Raw genomic sequence first — 20,547 nt, 5'->3', positions numbered from 1 at the left:
TATACACAATAGAGTAGTAGTCAGCCTAAAGAATGAAATGTTCCCATTTGTGACAATGTGGATGGACCTGAGGACATCGTGGCAAGTGAAATATGTCAGACAGAAAAAGACAAATACTACCTAGCATCAACGGAAAAATCTTAGCCCTGGCTGGTATGGCTCAACTGCTTGGAGGATCATCCTGTAAACCAAAAAGGTCAGGGGCTGGATTCCCAGTCATAGAACATGCCTAGGTTGTAGGTTCGGTCGCCCATCAGGATGCACGTGAGGTGCAACCAATCAATGTATCTCTACTTCTCTCTCTCCTTCCTCTCTCTCTAAAATCAATAAGCATGTCCTTGGGTGAAGATTTTTTAAATCTTAAAAGTTTCAGACTGGTGTTTGCCAGAGGTAAGGTGGAGGGGTGAATGTGACCATGGTCAAAAAGGGTGAAGGCGGCCAACAGGTACAAACTTCCAGTCACAAAATTAACTTATGGGGACGTAAGGGACAGCATGGTGACAATAGTTATTAATACTGTATTGCATATTTGAAAGTTGTTAAGTGAGTAGGTCTTCAAGTTCTCACTGCCAGACAGGAAAATTTTGCAGCTATGGTGACAGATGTTAACTAGATTTATTATGATGATCAATTCACAATATACACAAATATAAAATCATTATATTGTATACCTGAGACTAATACGATGTTACATATCAATTATACCTCAATAAGACAAAATACTTATTTTTCATAAAAGTGTATCTATATTCAGATGTAATAGGTACATTGTTGTTTTTATTTTTTTCTCTTTTTTTATTGTTGTGCAATTACAGTTGTCCCCATTTCCCTCATTACTCTCCCCAACCTACCTACCCCCACCTCCCATATTCAATCCCCCCTCTGCCCTGTTGTCTTTGTCCAGGGGTCCTTTATACATGTTCCTGATGACCCTTCCCCTTCTTTGCCCTGTTATCCCCTTCCCCATCCCCTGTGGTTACTGTCAGTTTGTTCTTTGTTTCCACGTCTCTGGTTATATTTTGCGTGCTTGTTAGTTTTGTTAATTAGGTTCCACTCATTGTTTTTAACCTATTAATAAATATTTTTAAAAATTCTTAGTTTTACTTTCTAATACAGTAAATATGGATAAATATAACCTATATAAACAAAAGCTCTTTGGGTGTCTTGATAATTAAGTGTGTAAAAGAGGCCCCACATCCAAATATTTGACAACTACTGAGTTAGAATATACTGAAAAGAAATAATGATAAAAATTATGGCCATGGACTAAAATAGGTATGGGTCTCCAGTAGTCTACCAGATCATTCCTTTTGAAATGGACCCTAGCCACTGCTACAAATTCAAATATATTTTCTAGTTTATGTTCTCTATTCCATCCATGAGGATGACAATAGGAAATTGTCAAACGCTTTGGTATGCACTGCACTAGAGCAGGGAGCAGCAAACTGTTTTCTGTAAAGGGCAATACAGTAAACATTTTAGGCCCTAGAGCCTAGGTGATCTCTGTTTCAACTACACAACTCTGCTGTTACAGTTTGAAAGTAGCCATTCATGTAAGTAAATGAATGGGCATGTTTGTGTTCCAATAAAACATTACTTACACATACAGGCTGGGAAACAGATTTGACCCATGGGCTATAGCTTGCTGATCCCTATACCAGTCTACCAGCAATCTAGGAACACTACTGAAAGTAGAAAAGAATTAAAAAAAAGAAAAAGAAAAAAGAATTCAACTTGACATATGCTCTTACTGAACCTATAACTGTTACTGAACATTGTTTTGTAAATAATAAAAACATTCTTTAAGTAAACTATTCCACTAAATATGGTACACGAGTTAATAAAATAAGAAAATATTTAACATGATCATTACATTTTGAACAATGGTATGTTACAAGAGGGGAAAAGAAAGTTACCTCTGCATCAACTTTTCGCGTTATCTCTGGAATCTGCCATTGATTTGAAGATGGAGTAGGATTATGATTTATACATTTTGACCTTTTCTTAGATTGCCATTGTTTCTGGGTACTTTCTGGAACCTTTGGTTCTTGGCCTTCTTTAGGTTCTGAAATTGTTTTGTTGTTATTGTCATTAAAATGCAAGAATATTTTATAATAACAAGAGATACATTTTATAAAAACACCAGAACATGCTATAAATGATTAGCATTTTGCTCTTAAAAACAGAGAGAAACTAAAAACTTTAAGCCAGTTGTTGACAATTTGCTTTTAGCAAGCCAGTTTTACAAACCTGCAACACAGCCACCTTCTTAAGTAGTTACATACATTTTAATTAGCAGAGAGCATTCTGGATTTAAATTTTTCTGGTCTTTACCACAAAGAAAGTAAATAAATAAGTAAAAATTTAAAAACACGTCATAAATTCTTACTAGTAAAGATAAGCGTATTCATCGTTTTTACAGACTTCTAATTTTTAACAAAAAGTTTACCTTAAACTGACTTGCAATTTACTTTAAGGGTCTCTGAACAAAAGAACCTCCACAGGCCCAATAGCCTGCACACCTAGGGGACAGCTTCAGACCATGTTAGAGCACAACCACCCAACCACATCCACAAGCAACACAATCAAGGGGCAGACTCGGCAGGCATCAAAACCCTGCTAAAGTAAGTCTGGCTCTGTGGATTGGGCCCCTGACACAGCTGATCCTCCCCAGTGGTCAGAAGTTTGTGGTCAGTGGTTACAGCCAGTCCTTGCAACTGCTCAGCCTGGGTAAATCCCTCCCATTGACCTCCCAACAGAAATTAAGGCTCAACTACAAAGGAAGGGTATGCACAGCCCACACAGTGGGTACTCCCCAGTCTGGAAGGTAGGGCAGGCTGGACTCTATAGGACACTTACTACATTAGGCCACTCTTCCAAACCAGAGTCATAGCAGCCCTACCTGATACATAGAAACAAACACAGGGAGGCTGCCAAAATGAGGAGACAAGATGCAGAGTTCTAAATACTGGTTATAACAATGCTCAGTGAGAACTTCAACAGCATAAATAAAGGGCATCAAAACCATAAAAAAGAACCAGTCAAAAATGAAGGATACACTAACTGAAATGAAGAACAATTTACAGGGAATCAACAGTAGAGTGAATAAAGCCAAGAATCAAACTGGTGACTTAGATTACAATGAAGTAAAAACACACAATTAGAAAAACAAGAAGAAAAAAGAATCCAGAAAAAAATGAGGTTAGTGCAAGGAACCTCTGGGATAACTTCAAGCATACCAACATAGGGGTGCTGGAAGGACAAGAGAGCAAGAAATTGAAAACCTATTTGAAAAAATGACGGAAACCTTCCCTAACTTGGTGAAGGTAATAGACATAGAAGTGCAGGAAGCTCAAAGTCCCAAACAAGATGGATGTAAGTAGGCCCACTCCAAGACACATCATAATTAAAATGCAAAACGTTAAAGACAAAGAGAGAAACTTAAAAGCAGCAAGAGAAAAGCAGTCAGGAGCTCCCATAAGACTGTCAGCTGATTTGTCAAAGCAAACTTTGCAGGCTAGAAGGAATTGGCAGGAAATATTTAAAGTGATGAAAAGCAAGGACCTGCCACCTAGATTACTCTACCCAGCAAAGCTATCATTTAGAATTGAAGGACAGATGAGCTTCCAGACAAGAAAAACCTAAAGGAGTTCATCATCACCAAAACCATATTATACAAAATGTAAAGGATCTCCTTTAAGAAGATCAAAAATATGAACAATAAAATGGCAACAAATACATATCTAGCAACAATTGAATCTAAAAAAAACAATATAAACCGAACAGAAAAAGAATCATAGATACAGAGGGAGGGGAGTTGGGAGGATGAGATAAAAAGGTGAAGGGATTAAGAAATACAAGTGGGTTGTTACAGAATAGTCATGGGGATGTACAGCATAGGGAATATAGTAGCCAGAGAACGTATACGCATGACCCATGGACAAGGACAATAGTGTGGGATGCCTGAGGTAGTGGGGGCGGATCTGCGGGAAGGAGGGCAAAGGGGGAAAAACTGGGACAACTGTAACAGCATAAGCAATAAATTAGAATTTAAATTAAAAAAGAAAAAAACAAAAGAGCCTCTGTAATATATTTACTATTCTATGAATATCAATATTCCATTCTTATCGTAATAGATGCAAAAACCTTAACAAAATATTTGTAATTCATACACAAAATGATAACAAATTATAACCAAGTTGTGTATATGCCTAAAGGTAAAGTTTGCTTAACATATGAAAATCAATTTGTTATAATTAGAGAAGAAAAAATATGACCAACTCAACAAACAGAAGTTTGATAAAATTCAACACTCCATCACTTACAAAAAAAATAATGACAATCTAGGTAATAGAGCAAAACTCACTGTTTTGATACTTGATAAAGAGTAGCTACAAAACTCTACAGCAAATCATACAAGGGTAACATATTGAAAGCTTCCCTCTAAAATACGGAATGAGACAAGACTGCCACTTATCACCCCTTCTATTCGTCATTATACTGAAGATGTTACATGTACAGGAAAAAAAGGAAATGAAAATTAAAAGACTTAGAAGAAAATGTTACATTATTTTCAAATGACATGAAAGACTCCATAATAAAATATTAAAATTATTCAGTGAACTTAGCAGTGTCACTGTATCAAAGATCAATAACTAAAATCAGTTATATTTTTATATACCAGCAACAAATAAAAAAGGATGCAATTTTTTTAAAAAGATTCCATTCATCATAGCATCAAAAGCTGTCAAATATTTAAGAATAACTCTAGGAAAAGATAAGCAAAATCTCTACAGAGAAAACAATGCTCTCAATCTTTTAAAGACTACTTAAATGAATGCTAGGTTAGTAGACTAGAAAATTTATCTAAGATTTGTGCTTGTCCCATCAGATCTCAATCAAAATCCTGTTTAAAAAAATATATTCTAATAGATTGTAATATTTATATGGAAATCCAAAAGGCCTAGAATAACTAAAATAACCTTGAAGAACGAAGCTGGAAGATTTACAGAGGTATGAAGAAATGAAACTGGAAGATTTTCTGACAGATATGAAGACTTACTGCAGTGATTAGAGCAGTACTCTATTGGCGCAAAGATAGACAAAAAGAACTACGGAACAAAGAAGAATCCAAATCCACAAACCACATGCAGGATCACCCAATTTACAACAATTCAGTGAGGGAAACAAGGGTCTTTTCAACCAACACTAATGGATCAACTGTATATACATGTCAGAAAAAAGGATCTTGATGATCTCACATAAACTTTATGATCTTAGAGTAGGAAAAGATTTGTTTAAAGACATAGAAAACACCCCCCCCAATTAATAAATGAAAACGCATAATTATAAACTTCTTTTCATCAAAAGTCTTCACCACATAATGAAGTCATTTGTAACAACATATCCAACAAAAGGATGTGTATCTAAATAATATATCTTTTAAAAATCAATAAGAAAAAAACCCAACAAAAATTGGCAATAAACCCCAAGTACTTCAAAAGAAGATATCCAAATAGCCAATAAACAATCAAAAAGATGTTCAACATCATTAGACATCAAGGAAATGCAAATTAAAACCACAAAGAAAGAACACTTAACAGCATCAGAATGTCTAAAACTAAAACCCAACAATAAAACGACTGAAAAGAATATGGAGCAAGAGCAATATAACTTCTGGCCAAAGGTATAACCACTTTGGAAAACTGTTGGGCACTATCTACTAAAGATGAATGAACGTATGCACATCCTGTGACCCAACAACATCATCCTCTGAATACACTACATAGAAATAATATATTCATTCTGAATGTTTCTGAATGAAATATTGTATTGGGCTACACTCTTATGATTTGGGCAGTTTTTCTTTTTTTTTTTCTGATTTGGGCAGCTTTATTAATTACAAGTTTTACTATATAATAAAGTATTATTGGCACATCTTCACTTAAAAACATTAAATTAGGTGTCTGATTAGTAGTTAATCATACCAGTTTATAATAGATGCCATGAAAGTATAAAATCTAACAGTTTTCCTCAAATACTAGGATTAAAGATATATTCCCAATCAAAATAATAGCAAATAGACTATTCTAGGATGACAAGCCATTTCAGTTTGCTGGAGACTGAGGGCGTTCCTGAGACATGGGCTTTTCAGGGGTAAACCAAGGAAGTCCAGGATAAACACAAATGAGTCCAGGGCAAGCCTAGTTTTGTCCCAGTGCCCCTCCTCAGTCCAATTAAAAGAAAAAAATTACATCCAATCTAACAACCTTTGTTTGGACAATGACTCTGCTCAAAAATCTTTAATGGTACTCTGACATCTAAAAGAATAAAAAATTTAAGCCAGCCATTTAGAGTTTACCAAGTCTCATCTCCCATTTCTATACTACCTGTGTTAAAGTTTTGAGCATAATTAGGCTGTCTTTAGCTCCTAAAATGTTTTATTCTTTTGCATACACTTTTCCCTCCACCTGAAATACTGTCACTGCTATTCCTTCTTATTTATTTAAACCCTAGTAGTTTTTCTCGTTTCTTCTCCTCGACAAAATATTACCTTATTTCCCCTAAATTAGTTTCTCACTCCCTTTGAATTCTCAGAGCATTTTATTTACGTGGTTCTCATGACACTCTCTACATTCTACCCAGTATATCTCCTACATTGGATGGCAATACCCTTGGGAGTATGGCCCATTCATTGACATATCCTTAGAATATTCTCATAGAGTGGAAAACCAAATATTTGACTAAAGAGGAAAAGGAGAAGTGTCATATAAATACAGCTTCTGTGTCCTTTCCAGAAAGTATTTTTCAAGCCAAGTGAGAAAAATAACTCTGCTCCAAGAGGTGCATGGTTTCATTTTTATGCACCTCTTAGGTAAATAAAACTTACTTTGCTAGAGAATTCAATGCTTTTTATGCACTCTTTATAATTCAACTGAAATATAAGATAGATAAAGGTACAGACAGACTTATATTACAGTTCTTAGGTGGCTGGTTAGCATTCTCAAGCAACAGAGTGATTTTCTTAATTAAAGAAGCCTTACCTTCTTCTAATTTTCTTAGAAAACTTGATTCAATTTTATTCTTCACAGTTATTGAATCATTAATAAGTTCCGAACTCTTCTCATCTGACACCAGAGATTCCTTGGAATGGATATTTTGAACAGACTATATGAAAATAAGATATCAATAATAAAAGTCTCACAAACAGTAGCAGTACTAATTTGTCTTAGTGTTCAATATACTAAAGTCTAATGTGTGAAAATACTGCCAGAAAAATTACCAATTATAATCACATGTAGATTCACAAACTCCAAGCAAGGATTAACTTTTTGAATTACTGACTAGAGTAATTGGAATGAACATAACCATAAATATGGTCAGTTTGCTTTTAATGGGCATATTAATCAATTGCTAAAATACGTTCACTTAAAAAGTGAGGTTAGAAAGTTTGAATCCAACAAAAACCATGCCTCATTATTTTGTTACTATGATTGTAGTTTATCACCAAAAATAAAAGCATTAGTTAAAATTAAGATTTGTGTGAATCTAAGACAAGTTATTCTAAATCTAGAAAGCAAAATTTTAATAAAACTATGCATTTTTCTCTAAGATAGTTGAGATTAGTTAAAATTATTATTTTAAAGCACAGACCCTGAAGAAAGAGGAATTATAAAGAATATACAATTGAAAAGACCCACTTTATGATGCCAGGGGTCTAATTCAAGTGCAGTTAAGAATAGTATAAGCCCTAAAAATCAGTGTATCAGAGACTAAAACTTTCCTGTTTCTGAAGTTCACACGAAGTGGCTCTGCTATATCAGCACATCAGACTAAGCCTCACCTCTGCAAATCACAATTGATTCTCTCATTTTTGTCTAAGATGTCCTGTCAGATCATACAATTAAACATACCAAGAAACTAAAGCGGGGGGAAATGGCTCCCCCAGCTATTCCCAAACCGAGACCACAGAGTCTGCTTAAGCTCATGCATGAGACGTGTTACTTCATTTATCCCAGGAGATGACTGATCTCCACTACCTCAGTCTTGGAGAAAGAGTTTAGGACTTCTGTACGACTTCCCATTAGGGGTCCTACATCTCTTGGGGCTTCAGGGACACTGTTAAAGATATAAACTATGGGTTGCCTTTCACAGAAAAAGGTCCATTAACCCTGGTTCAAAAACCCTTGCTCCATATAAAAATTCAAAAATAGAAATACCTTTAAATTTCTTAATTCACAGGAATCACTTCCACTTGATTTAGATTCAGGCACAATCACTTCTCGGCATTCTGTTCTAGAGGTCCGTCTATTACCCATACAACAAAATAACGTTAATGTTTAATTTGAAGTCACTTTTTTCAGTATATTATTCTTTCTATTTTAAAGTTGACATTTTAACTATACTTTTTTAAATGGAAAAAAATCTCTTGAAAAGATATTTTAAAAATAACATGATTCTAGCACAAAGGTAATTTAGGTGCTAAGCAATGACAAAAGTGACAGGCATTAGTAAGTGACTATATTCTTCCTTATGTAGTAAGTAGCAATTGCAACTAGGGTGTGACTGTGGGAAAGGAGAAGGGAACAATAATAGGTAAGCGAAACTACACTTCAGATTGCAAATGTTTAAGGATAAGAACTAGACCATAAAGCCTTCTGTGGACCTCCATAGTGCCAAGCACAGTCTACTGTAATAGGCAAAAAAATGACTAGTTTATTTTTGTTTTCATTTTGTTAGAGTATGAGAAACTCTTCTTTATTCTTCAGCTAGGTATTTGAAATGAAAATGGTAATAATCATAACATTTCAGAGCTTAACCTGACAACCAAAGTACTCTTTTAATATTAATACATAATCCAGCCCTGAATACAGCTGGAATTTAAGTATGGAAGACACCAACTAAAAACGATCATTCGTGTTTCTATAGTTTACCTGCCAAATGGTTTTCAGTCATCCAAAGAGACTTTTCCAATAGAAATAATGTTATGTAGTGATTAGAGTTAGCAATAGACCAGAAAAACTCCGTTAGCTAAGCTAGAACACTACATGACCACTTCTTTTTAAGGGAGTAAACACTCAAGCTGAAGGAAGGAGAACACATTGGATATAATAAACAACATTGTATCTCCACCTACTCTGACCCACTTCTTGATGCTCTAGCCTCTGAAACAAGTGAGTGGATTAATCATCATTTCCACTAATAGCTGCTCTTTGTCTCGGACTAGCTGGGAAAGAAATCCTTCCCAGACCTCCCTCACCCCTGCTTTGGGGACTTCTATATATGGCATCAGGAAGGAACTGTTACCAGAGAGGCTACCAATTTAAGTGAGAAATGTTCAAACAACAGAGGTTTGGGTATGTCTGCACAGTCTTTTAAGTTTCAGGTTGTCCATGTTTTCTTCCTCTGTTTCCTATTTTTTAATATTTCCTTTAGTGAATATTTTTAATGAGTGAAAGTGCAAAATAAAGCCATATCCCTCACTCATTCCTTCATCCCTGACATTTAGAGACTCAGTAACATTTAATACTAAATAAAAATTTAATCATAATTACTGTTAAGCAGTAAAAGACTTTAAGGCCATTCTGCCATCAATCTGCAAATATTGAAGACAAATGAAAAAATTAAAACCCAAACATACCTTTTTGTAAAAGTTGGTACAACTGGACCATCAGTATCTTCATTACAATCCGGGCTATTTAGAAGGTTAACTGGGACTCTTCCAAATGGGCATGACTAAAAGTGTTTTGAAAGATTAAGTGACCAACTAGGAAATAGACAAAAAACTCACCACTACCACCCTAATCAAAGTATATTACAACTAACTTACCCGTTTAGCTTTATTTGTTTGTTTTAAGGGATTTCGATGACTTATGTCTGCATCTTGAGGGGGCACATTCTCCCTAAACAGAAAAACACCCTCAATTTTTGGAAGAATAATATCAACATATATATTTCCATTACCTGCTAAACACTGTTATCACTCTTACATAAAAATATATATGTAAACATTTAAATAATATAAATGTATAATGAGCATTTTTAAACAACTGGTTCAGTTTTTCTCACCCATACAAAAACCTGGCTTTTGTAGTCTGTCCTCGGGAATCACAACTGATGCTCCTATTCTGTAAGTGTCCAAGTGAATTAGGGAATGATTCTTGGGCACTTAATACTGTAGATGCTGTAAAATTTTTGAAATTGTAATTAAATTATAAAGACATAAGGAATACACAAAAAGTAATCTCACAAATAAGAATAAAGTCAATTCGTAGATCTGTCCCTAAATAAGATATGCAGACTTAAAGAGGTTCTCAAGATAATTACCTAACTATATTTTATAACTATTTCATAATTACATAATTGTTTCCCCAGAGTAAAGACACATGCCCTATTATTAAAAGCAAAGTGACTGTCCTGCTCAGATTGAGTTGTTTTTAATGTTACCAGTGAAAGTGTGATCAACAAAAACAAAATATCCAACATAATAATAAAGACTTGATAACTGCTACATACCTTACCTCCTTTAAATCTGAAATTTAAACTTAGATTGTGCCTATTCTACAAGAAAGACATTTTTCTATAAAATATTCCCTTAATCCTTTTTCACAGGTAATCAACCACAGAAAAGTATTAGCACACACTAGTATAGTTACCTGGTATACTTTTCTTTTCCTCCTCTGAAAGCAGCTGCTTTTTTTGGAGGTTTAAATTTTGAATGGCTATTTCCAGCATTTGTAATGGTACTGCTCCACATTCTACAGCTTTATGAAGAAGTTGTTTGCTTTTTTTGAAATTACCTAACAAAGTAAAAATCAGTCATTTTTTTAATGCAACCATCCTTAGTCTCCAGATTCTTATTCTTCAGGATCTTGAAAAAAATTTAAAAGCTTTACACAGAAATACTCATTCCAAGGCTCTTGGGCTTTATTTCATAAGTAAACAAGCAGCCTTATTCCTGATAAACAATTCACCTCAAAAAGTTTACTTGTATAATATGTAATTGATGTGTTCATGCATTAGTGTATGACCACTGTCCATTTTCAGGTGTAAAAGAAGTATAACAAAGCAGTTACAAAGTGGAGACACTGAAGGCCAACAAAAATACTCAGGACCCTGAGGGCATTGTGTAAAAGTAAAAAGTAAACCCTAGATGCTATAATGGTCCCCAAAACATCAATCTGTTACAGTGCAGCATAATAATTATCATTCATAATGACATTCAGTCATTTAGAAAATGACTATTTTGCTAAAGGGAATCCTCCATCAAAAGGACTCTTGTAAAAAAAAAATGCAATGATAAAGATTAATCTTTAGTTATCAGATTTAGCTACACTACTCCCAAAATGTAAAAATAACTACCATAATTACCTTTCTGACTACAGATAAATTACCAAACAAATTTAACTTCAACTGCAAACTTACCCAATCTATTCATCTATTTTGTTATAAATACTAAAATATACATGTCATGTATCTTATAGAATATGTTATCAACACTTACAAAAACTAGGCTATGGACTTGGCACTTAAGATATTAAGATGATTAAGAGATGTCCTCTAGCTTCAGAGTTTACATGTTTTAAGAATTCAAATATATTTGATGGTGGTTACTAAGTCCAAATTTATTGAGAGTAGTGATAGAATTTCATGTATTGAACATTTTAGGACAGAAAACAAAAAAGGCTTAGATAACTAGTAGTTAGGCAGCTTATAGATTTCTATTACAATCTGATAAAACTATGGAATGTCCTCCAGTCCTACAAACATACACATACACACCAAACTACACATAGGACTTCAGAGATGTTGCATATTTCCTGAAAGCCTATTCATCAACCCTCTTCAAAATAATCACAGTTTTGACCTTGAAGTTACGACTACATTGCAGTGGTACAGAAAAGTGTTTCTTTTTAAACATATAAATTATTTATGTGTTCTAAAGATGTAAAGTTTACAGTTGCTATTGATAGGCCATAATACCTCAAAAAAAATTGAGGTAGAATGAAGGAAAGATAAAGGGTCTTAAAGGCCCGGCCAAAACTTATTTTAACAAGGAAGGAGTTGATACAATGCTTCTCTCCAACCTCAGTCCTAGAGAATACTCGCCCGTAATGAGCCCTGCTCTGGGGGCACCATCATAAGGATTCTGGCTGAGCTAAACCAATAGCGATAATGTGTGTAACTGGTGGTAAATGGGATCTGGAATGAAGCAGAAACAAGGCTGGGGGAAAACAGGAACATGTGGCCAAGAGGGTAGACTCAAGGTAGATCCAGGCACCCCAGGAAATGAGAAAGAGAAGACAATGAAGGGCCAGGCTAAAATCTCTGAGGAAGAGATTGCTCTGGTCCTACCCAAAAAGTGCAGAATAAAAAGAACCAGGTGAGGAAGAAATAAAAGCTTCTACGGCAGTTCACTTTTTTTTCCCTCAGAGGGGAACCACCAATTAATGCTAAGTTATATTTTGATGTTTACTTTGGTGCTATGAAATCAGAGGATTAAAAAAGCTTATCTAAACTCTAGCTTTAAATATCTTATTTCCTTCATCCCACAAGTATTCAGTGAATAAGCCACTTTCCTTTAGATTTTTTCTGCATCTAACTAAGCGCAAACATGATGTTCATGTTTGTTTCCCTGGATTACTCTTTACAAGTGCAAGAGTTAGTATAACAAGTGTTTTCTGCATTTCCACTTAGATGGGGTTCTTCTCCCATAGTATTATCTCATCAACTTTCCTGTCTTTTGCCTAAAATTCCTACTTCATATATGATTTAATATTAGGATAAGAGTTACAAAGGAAGTTTTCTTTTATGTAAAATTTGGACTTGATATTTCAAATTACCTTGTGATAGTTCAAACTGTGCAAAAGATATATGCACAAAAGCAAATTTCTTGCAGTTTGCTCTGGCCATCTGAAAGTAGTCACGTGCATCATCTGGCTCTTGAATACTGTAATAAAGATTTCAGAGTCAAATGTGAAGAAAAAGGGCACAGCTATCTAAGTTTTATAATTCTCCATTTTATTTTCCAAAAGACACGGGGTATTGTTTTTACTGTGTGTGAAATTAAATACTATCAGGTTATTTTAAAAAAATCTTTTTAAAGAGCCAAGAATAGGGAAGTTGTGAAAATATATACATAGTAAATGAGTTTACATTATTTGCCTGCTAATCATAAACAAAAGAATTTTGTTAAAAAATACTAATTTTCTTACAAGTAATCCTGACTTATTTTCATTTTACCTTTTTGTAATGTAGTTAAAATACTAATACTTACGCTTTTAATTCAGCAAATCTCACTTGAATTCGAGCAAAACTCTCATTTTGACCATATTTATCTGGAGGAAGTGCTTCAATTGCTTGACTGTAATGACCAATCAATTTATTTAAAAGGGCATCATTTAGGGGGACACTGTTTTTCTCTAATTTGAGCAACATATTCAACCAGTCCTCTGGGTTGTTAGCCATCATCATAATTTGGTTAACAGTTCCCGAATTATCTGAATAAAGGAAACAAACCATGCCATATCAGTAAGAAAGACATAAAAACAAATGCCAAATTGCACTTTTCTGTTATATTACAATTGTCCTCTCAATATCCATGTACATAACTTCCTTAAAATACATATTAAAAAATTTAACCATTTGTGTAAATATAAGCAACTTATTTACTGCATAGGTATCTTTTTTCAGGCTATATTTTACTCTAAAAAGCTATATATTTTGAAGGAAAAAATTGGGAAATAATGGTTGTTTATAAGTAGCCAAGGAACATGAATAGAGGACTCATGGGCACGGACAACAGCGGGGAGAAGGGACAGTAGGACGGGGCAGGGGAGAGCAATGGGGGAAAAGTCGTGACAACTGTAACTGAACAACAACAACAAAAAAAATGTAGTCTAAAAATATTTTATGCTGTAACGGCATAATTCTATTTTCATATACTAACTATTCAAAGGAAATCTAAGCTTTTCCCACCATCACCTGTACCAACTTTCTTAGAGAATTCATTAATGACTTTTTCGTTAAAAACCTAGAAACTTATTACCTAGTCCTATTGTAACCTTTTTAATCCAACATTATCTCCACATACTTCAAACTTACTTTGAAATCAACCAAACAAAAACCAATTTACAAAAAATAAGCAGCTAATATGGTCATTTTCTTCTCCCTCCAAGTTACTCATTTTCCTCCATAATTTTCATGTTGCAATTTATTTGTTACTTTCTTTAGTGATAAATGTTTTAAAAAGACAATTTGAATTAATGTGAGCCTCCTATTTACGATATTTTAGTCATTACTAAATATGATTAAATCCTTATATCTCAGAAAAACTATCATTCCTTCTATCAGTTTTGGTTACCTTCGCCAAGGGCTAAATCTTTACTTTTGCAAACAAAATTACTGTTTCTGCTTCCTACTAAAACATAGTACATTCATAACTTTGCATTTTTATTTTAAATTTAATCTAGTCTAATCTTAACTTCATTTCCAGTGTTACTACCCATTGTTTTCCTAACAAATTAGTCTGTCAAATATCTAATAAAGTATCTTTGCCGACATATCCTTTATGCATCTGAATACCCCATTCTTCTATTCAGCACATGAAGCACTGTATTTACTGTGTTTGTATTCCTTTGTTGCCAAACATACACTACATGTAGCATAATGATTTCATAAATTTTCTCATCTACAAACCATGCTTTTAAGCATTTTTGAGTCTTACTCAATACTTAATCTAATGTTGCACATCCCAATTATCAATATATGTTAGGTATTTGTAGGTTTGAGTAAGCTAAGGACTTTAAATAAGGACTCATCTACCTTGGTGCACAAGCTTTGATAGTGCGTTTTAAATACACATAATAAAGTATGGTGGTATTCTTTTAAGAATTTGCTTAACACCAAAATGATTAGTTCCAAGCTTGTTTCAAGTAAATATGATCAGTTGTCATGACTAGATTACAGAATCTTCCATTTATTTTCAACCCTTCATCCACTTAATGGTTAGTATAGATATGACAAACAAATCTAAAGATCACTTTTCAAATGACCTCAACAAACTGAAATGCAGTAAATTAGGCTTCCGAGCTAATTTGCAGCATAACAGTTGAGTGTTAAAATTTGGGCACTTTCATTCATATATCATTCAACAAATATTTAAGTGCCTACCATGTGCCAGACATCTTTCTAAGCTGTGTAGATATTTGCTCTGGCTGGTGTGGCTCAGTGGATTGAGCACTGGCCTGCAAAGCAAGGGGTTGCAGGTTCAGTTCCCAGTCAGGGCATAAGACTGGGTTGTGGGCCAGGTCCCTGGTCGGGGGTGCACAAGAGGCAACCACACATTGATGTTTCTCTCCTTCTCTTTCTCCCTCCCTTCCCCTCTAAAAATAAATAAGCAAAATCTAAACTATGTAGATATAACAAAACAAATAGAAACTATGGCCTCAAGGAGCCCATATTCTAGTAGAAGAGACAGACAATAAATAAACACAAATAAATTAGATATAAAGTGATTAGTGCTATGAAGAAAAATAATAACAGGAAAGGGAGATAGGGGACGTAGTCCCACCTCAACAGGTTACTATTTTAAATAGGTGAGTTAGGGAAGGCCTCACTGAGATGACATTTGAATAAAGACCTGAAGGAGTGTAACTGGGGATTGGTGTTCACTTCACAGCAGAGGGCAAGAGAAAACACACTGCATTAAGAGCTGGTCCAGCATACAGGAGAAACAGCAGGAAAGCCACTGCTTTCCTCTCTGGGACAGAGTGAGCAAGGAGAACAGGAGAAACAGGCCGAGGGAATAATAGGAAGACTCTCTAAATCAAAATTTGAGTTTTTGACTTTAAAATTATACATTATTTTATTAAGATTGGTGAGGTTTTCTCAGTCTGCAGCAAAAAAGGAATAAAAAAATAGCATATCTATTGATAGCAAGCATATCAGTAGAAAGAACGGCTGACAATAATAGAAGAGTTAGGGAAACTACCCCTGAGTACACTGTAAAATATGATGTTTGTTTTTTTCCCAGAAGGTATCACTTACAGAGAAAAATACATAGTATGAGCATAGAGTGATTAACATTTTATTCCTTTACTTAGAGGTCACTCAAAAAAAAAACAAAAACAAAACCAAAACCAACCCATAAAAGAAACTCACCTGTGTTATCAGAAGAGACTTTATTCAAGCTTAGCTCATCAGTAAGGTCTTCATTTTTAAATTTATTTTTAAAATCTCTCACTTTGTTGATTATTGAATCAATTGTCAATTCTTTGCCACTTAAATCCTCAGCCTCCATTTCTAAAGAAAAAAATCAAACTAGTCATAATTCCTATAATTTACTAGCATTAAAGAGGAAAAAACACTGCAACTAGATTTTTAGAACCCAGAAGTTTAGTCTTATGTACACACATCTTAACACAGATGTATTAAGGGAGTATTTGTGAAGCTGTATGCATAAAAGCAACTGCATGTATTTGAAATTTGTTCAGTAAGGTTCCCAATAGGCTAATTATGTTTTCTTCCTAACAGAGCTTCCACCGCACAGTACAGAAATTGCTGCCCCTCCCCCTTCAAACTCTCCATGTTTTCCCTACACACTGAATGCCTTCCTTTCACTTTTTCCAGAATTATTTTCTCTGGGCCATTTGCAAATTCTGTCCTTTAAGGAAATGTGATGGACTGTTTGTTTGGATTCTGGTAGGAACATATAAAGAATCCTTTCGGTAATGTGAATAAACGTTCCTTTAGTCGCTTGCTTTATGTGAGCAAACCTGCACAGTGCAAGGGCTCTAACATCACACCACTCTTTATTGATAAATGGGATATCAGCAGGCTTGTTCGTGTACATTTCTGTCAGAATCCTGATTTGCTAACTTAATCATTCTAATATCAAGAATCTACTGTATTCTTATAATACTGAGCACTTGCTCATTTGCATGGTGGTGATGTTTGGTCAACAAAGTGTCTCTAGTCTTGCTGTCAATTTCACCTTTGTAATTCTCAAACATCAACCCAGTAACCCCGTACCACTGATAATCAACGCCGCCGCTGACCTCCAGCTCAACAAAAAGAGGCGATAAAGTGGGCGTCTAGGTATCACCTCTTCAAGTCAGGTTCGAAAAGTAACTGTCAGAAAAGAGTCTCTATCTCCTCTCCCTGTTCTAAAACACCAGACAATAGGGGAAGTGTCTTTTGGGAGAGGATCTTAGGTCCCCAAACTCTCCCCAAGTGCCCCGCCAGGCCCTCTACCCAGAGGGATCCACACCCATCTCTTGCTTCCGCGATCCTCAACAAAACCGCAGGCAACACACTGTGGCCTAGCAGAGGCAGCAAGGCCTCCTCTCCCCCTCCAGCTGGTTTAGCCGCGCCCTACGTCGTCTCCTCGGCTGAGCCGCCTTGCCCTCACCACTTACCGACCAGCGCGGCTAAAGAGCCTGTACACAGGCCGCCGCCGCAGTTCCGCGAGCTCTACCGAGGCCGAACTCACCGCCAGAAAGCCGAAATGAGAAGAAAAGATGGAATCCAAGCCCCACTCCGCAAACACGTTTGAAATTCCCCGCCGCTATTGCCCCTCCTCCTATTGGCCAAAGCGCATCACGTGGAAGTGTCTGCCGTGATTGGTTCGCTTGCGTCAGCACCGCCCCTTCCTCTGGGACCCGGCAGTTCCGCTAAAGAGGGTCCTCCTCTGGACCTCACCCTTGCAACGCCTAGGTCTTTGGTGGCTGGGGCTTGGCGAATGTGTTTCCCAGGCTCCAGGAGAACGGCTTTTTGGCACCTGCCAGTTAAACCAGGCCAAATTTTTGTCGGAGAGCCACTCTCGGGAGGAGTAACCCGGTGAGAAGAAAAGAGGGGCGGAGACGCTGCTCGCAGGATCTGAACTGAAAAAGTGTTTTGAGAGTAGGTGCTTTTCTCCCGCCCCCCGACCGCCACCTGGAGGCTTAGTCCTCTACGCTTGTCACTGCAGGGCTTAGGAGGATGCGGCTAGAAAGGAGGGTTCACTGCCCTACCTTCAGCTCTGCTGCCAGCTCAACAATCTCAGTGCTTTTTGTCCCTGAGCTTTTACTTGTGCCCTTCTACTACCCATAGGGATTCCATGCTGGTCTTCAAGCCGAGGCCCTCTCCTTTGTCAGAATTCTGCGCAGAACTCACCTCTCCGTCACGATTGCTTATCAGCCACCTTCCCTCCGAGCCTGTCCCACTTCAGGACTCAAGTATCCTCAGAGAAAGGTCACTTTCTGAGTAATCTACCTAGGTGCTGAAATGTGCTTAGTGTACCCAGGTGCGGGGCTCTGCTAATTGGTTTTGTGATAAGGCAACGAGAGGTCAGTAGTAGCTGCATCAACACACACGCTATGGTAGGACTGTTTGGTTTTGGATATGTGCAGGAAACTACCTGTAGCTCTCCCTTGGTAACTCTAAAGCTGCTAGAACCCTCGCATTCCCAGCTCTGGCTAGCCAATCCGTCCTGCAAGCCGGCAACCACGAAAGCCTTTTGTTACCTAATGTTACCTGTCTGTACCTGCTGGCTATGTGTTTTTGCTGCATCCGAGCAATAGGATTGGTTAATCACCACCTTTGCACATTTGTGTCAAACACTGCCTTTAGTTGGAAGGAATTTATTATTCCATAAATTCTTGTTGGTCTCTTTGGGGCCTGTCTCAAAGCTTGCATCTTCCTGAAAATACTGTCACAGAATAACTTCACCGTAAATTTTTTTTTAAATGTACATTCACTCCTTTGGTGATCTCCACCAGTTAATGATTCCCAAATTTATTTCTCCAGCTGAGTTCTTTCTCCTGAATTACAGACTTGCATACCCATTGCCTACTTAACTTCTCCACTTTAATGTATCATTCGTATCTTAAACCCTTCTTACAAAATCTCTGGAACAATCTTCATTGTTCCATTTTTAAGTCAAAAGCCTTGGTGACATTCCTGACCCCACATCTAACCCATAAGCACATCGAGTCAGGTCTAAAGAGATATTCCTAAAATTCTGCCACCTTCACTGATACCACCCTAGTCCTAGGCACCTTCATCACTCACCTGGATTCCTGCCATAGCCTCCTGATTGGTCTTGCTTCTGCAGTTGCCTCACCTCAATTTATTCTGCAGCACAGCAGAGTAACCTTAAGTCACCATACCACTCCTTCCCTCAAAACCCTTCAGAGCTGCCTGTCTCGTTCATAATAAAAGCCCAATTTCCTTACAATGGTCTACAGCTGCAATGTTCAACAAGCTAGCTATTGAACACTTGAAATGTGGCTAGTGCACCCAAGGAACTGACTTAATTTTAATTAAAATTAAAAACTAATACTCAGTGCAATTATTGGAAGACTTTTAAGTATATTTGGAAAAACCCAGATATATGAACCTACTTTTTTCAAACGTAAATTTTGTAAATGCAGATTAAGTACTTATGTGAAAATGCCTGAGTTTGATACCTAATGTGAATATAAATGCAAACTGGATTTTGAATATTTAGTATGAAAAATAAGGTAAAATACATTATTGGTAATTTTAAAAATATTGATTACAGTTAAAAATTATATTTTGATATATTGTATTAAAATATATTATTGAAATTAGTATCTCCTGTCACAGACCAGAAACTAAGGAGACATGACAACTAAATGCAATGTGCTATCATGGATTGGATACTGGAAGAGAAAGAGGGCATTAATGAAAAAACTGATGAAATTTAAATAATAAATGAGATTTCATTAACAGTAATGTGCATGTGTAGGTTTCTTTGATGCTACCAACTAAATTATTGAAGAGTGCACCGGTGTGGGTTTTTTAACTTTTGACAAATATACCACAGTAATGTAAGATCTTAACAGTTGAGAAATTGAAGAGTATATGCCAACTGTCTGTACTACTTTGGCAACTTTTCTGTAAATTAAAAATTATCCCATTTCTGGAATAGAACATAGACTTGTTTGAAAGCAGAGATCTCCAGATACCTACGCCATTCATTAAGAACAACCCATATAGAATATACTAAATTTCACTTTGATGTTTTTCTAAAATTAAAACCATACATGTAGAATATCTTTAGCAAAGAGAGTGATAAAGACTTTTACTGTTTTTGTGGAAGAGAGGGGCATGTACGCTCTGTACTGTTGATGTGAAATGATCTGCAACTCAACAGAGCATTATTGTCAAAGAACATTGTTTAGTTTTCTTAGGGAAACTTCATGTTAACCCCTAGAGGAAGGCCTCAGAACTCTGTCCTTGCTCTTATTTTAAAGTACATATTTTATCTGTGTAACAAACATATGGAAACAATGTTACCAAACAAATGGACCTGTGGCGGGGTGGGGAGGGGTGGGGTTGGCCAGTTGCTGTTACCGAAACGATGCGCCCCCGCTCCCCCGCCCCTTCCCCTTCCCCCGGGTCCCTCGGTTGAGGTCCTTTGCCTGCCGCCTTGGAATTATGGCTCTGCATGGCAGAGTTTGGTGAAAAGGAAAGGAACTATTCAAAAGTTATATAGGTTTGATTAATGGCTAAATGTTGCCCTTAAATCTCAAAATCCCTTTA

At 36.2% G+C, this 20,547-nt stretch overlaps 1 protein-coding gene across 2 annotated transcripts in view; it reads right to left on the bottom strand.

Moving 5' to 3' along the window:
• TTK (TTK protein kinase) overlaps window positions 1-16,300 on the bottom strand; it is a 41,351-nt gene extending 25,051 nt beyond the window's left edge. For both annotated transcript variants that reach the window (XM_054568846.1, XM_054568847.1), the window contains exons 1-10: window positions 16,162-16,300; window positions 13,277-13,499; window positions 12,843-12,949; window positions 10,656-10,799; window positions 10,069-10,183; window positions 9,830-9,902; window positions 9,641-9,735; window positions 8,220-8,307; window positions 7,044-7,167; window positions 1,917-2,065 (exon numbers count right to left, since the gene is read on the bottom strand). In XM_054568846.1, the coding sequence (XP_054424821.1) occupies window positions 1,917-2,065; window positions 7,044-7,167; window positions 8,220-8,307; window positions 9,641-9,735; window positions 9,830-9,902; window positions 10,069-10,183; window positions 10,656-10,799; window positions 12,843-12,949; window positions 13,277-13,499; window positions 16,162-16,300 (1,257 nt within the window). The remainder of the gene's footprint in view (window positions 1-1,916; window positions 2,066-7,043; window positions 7,168-8,219; window positions 8,308-9,640; window positions 9,736-9,829; window positions 9,903-10,068; window positions 10,184-10,655; window positions 10,800-12,842; window positions 12,950-13,276; window positions 13,500-16,161) is intronic.
• Between the last annotated feature and the right edge of the window lie 4,247 nt (window positions 16,301-20,547).

This window comes from Pteronotus mesoamericanus, unplaced genomic scaffold (assembly GCF_021234165.1).
Source record: "Pteronotus mesoamericanus isolate MK-2021 breed Mesoamerican mustached bat unplaced genomic scaffold, CSHL_Meso_final contig_20, whole genome shotgun sequence".
Classification (NCBI taxonomy): Eukaryota; Metazoa; Chordata; class Mammalia; order Chiroptera; family Mormoopidae; genus Pteronotus; species Pteronotus mesoamericanus.
The sequence above is the reverse complement of the archived record's forward strand: the minus strand, read 5'-3'. Positions and strand labels throughout refer to the sequence as shown.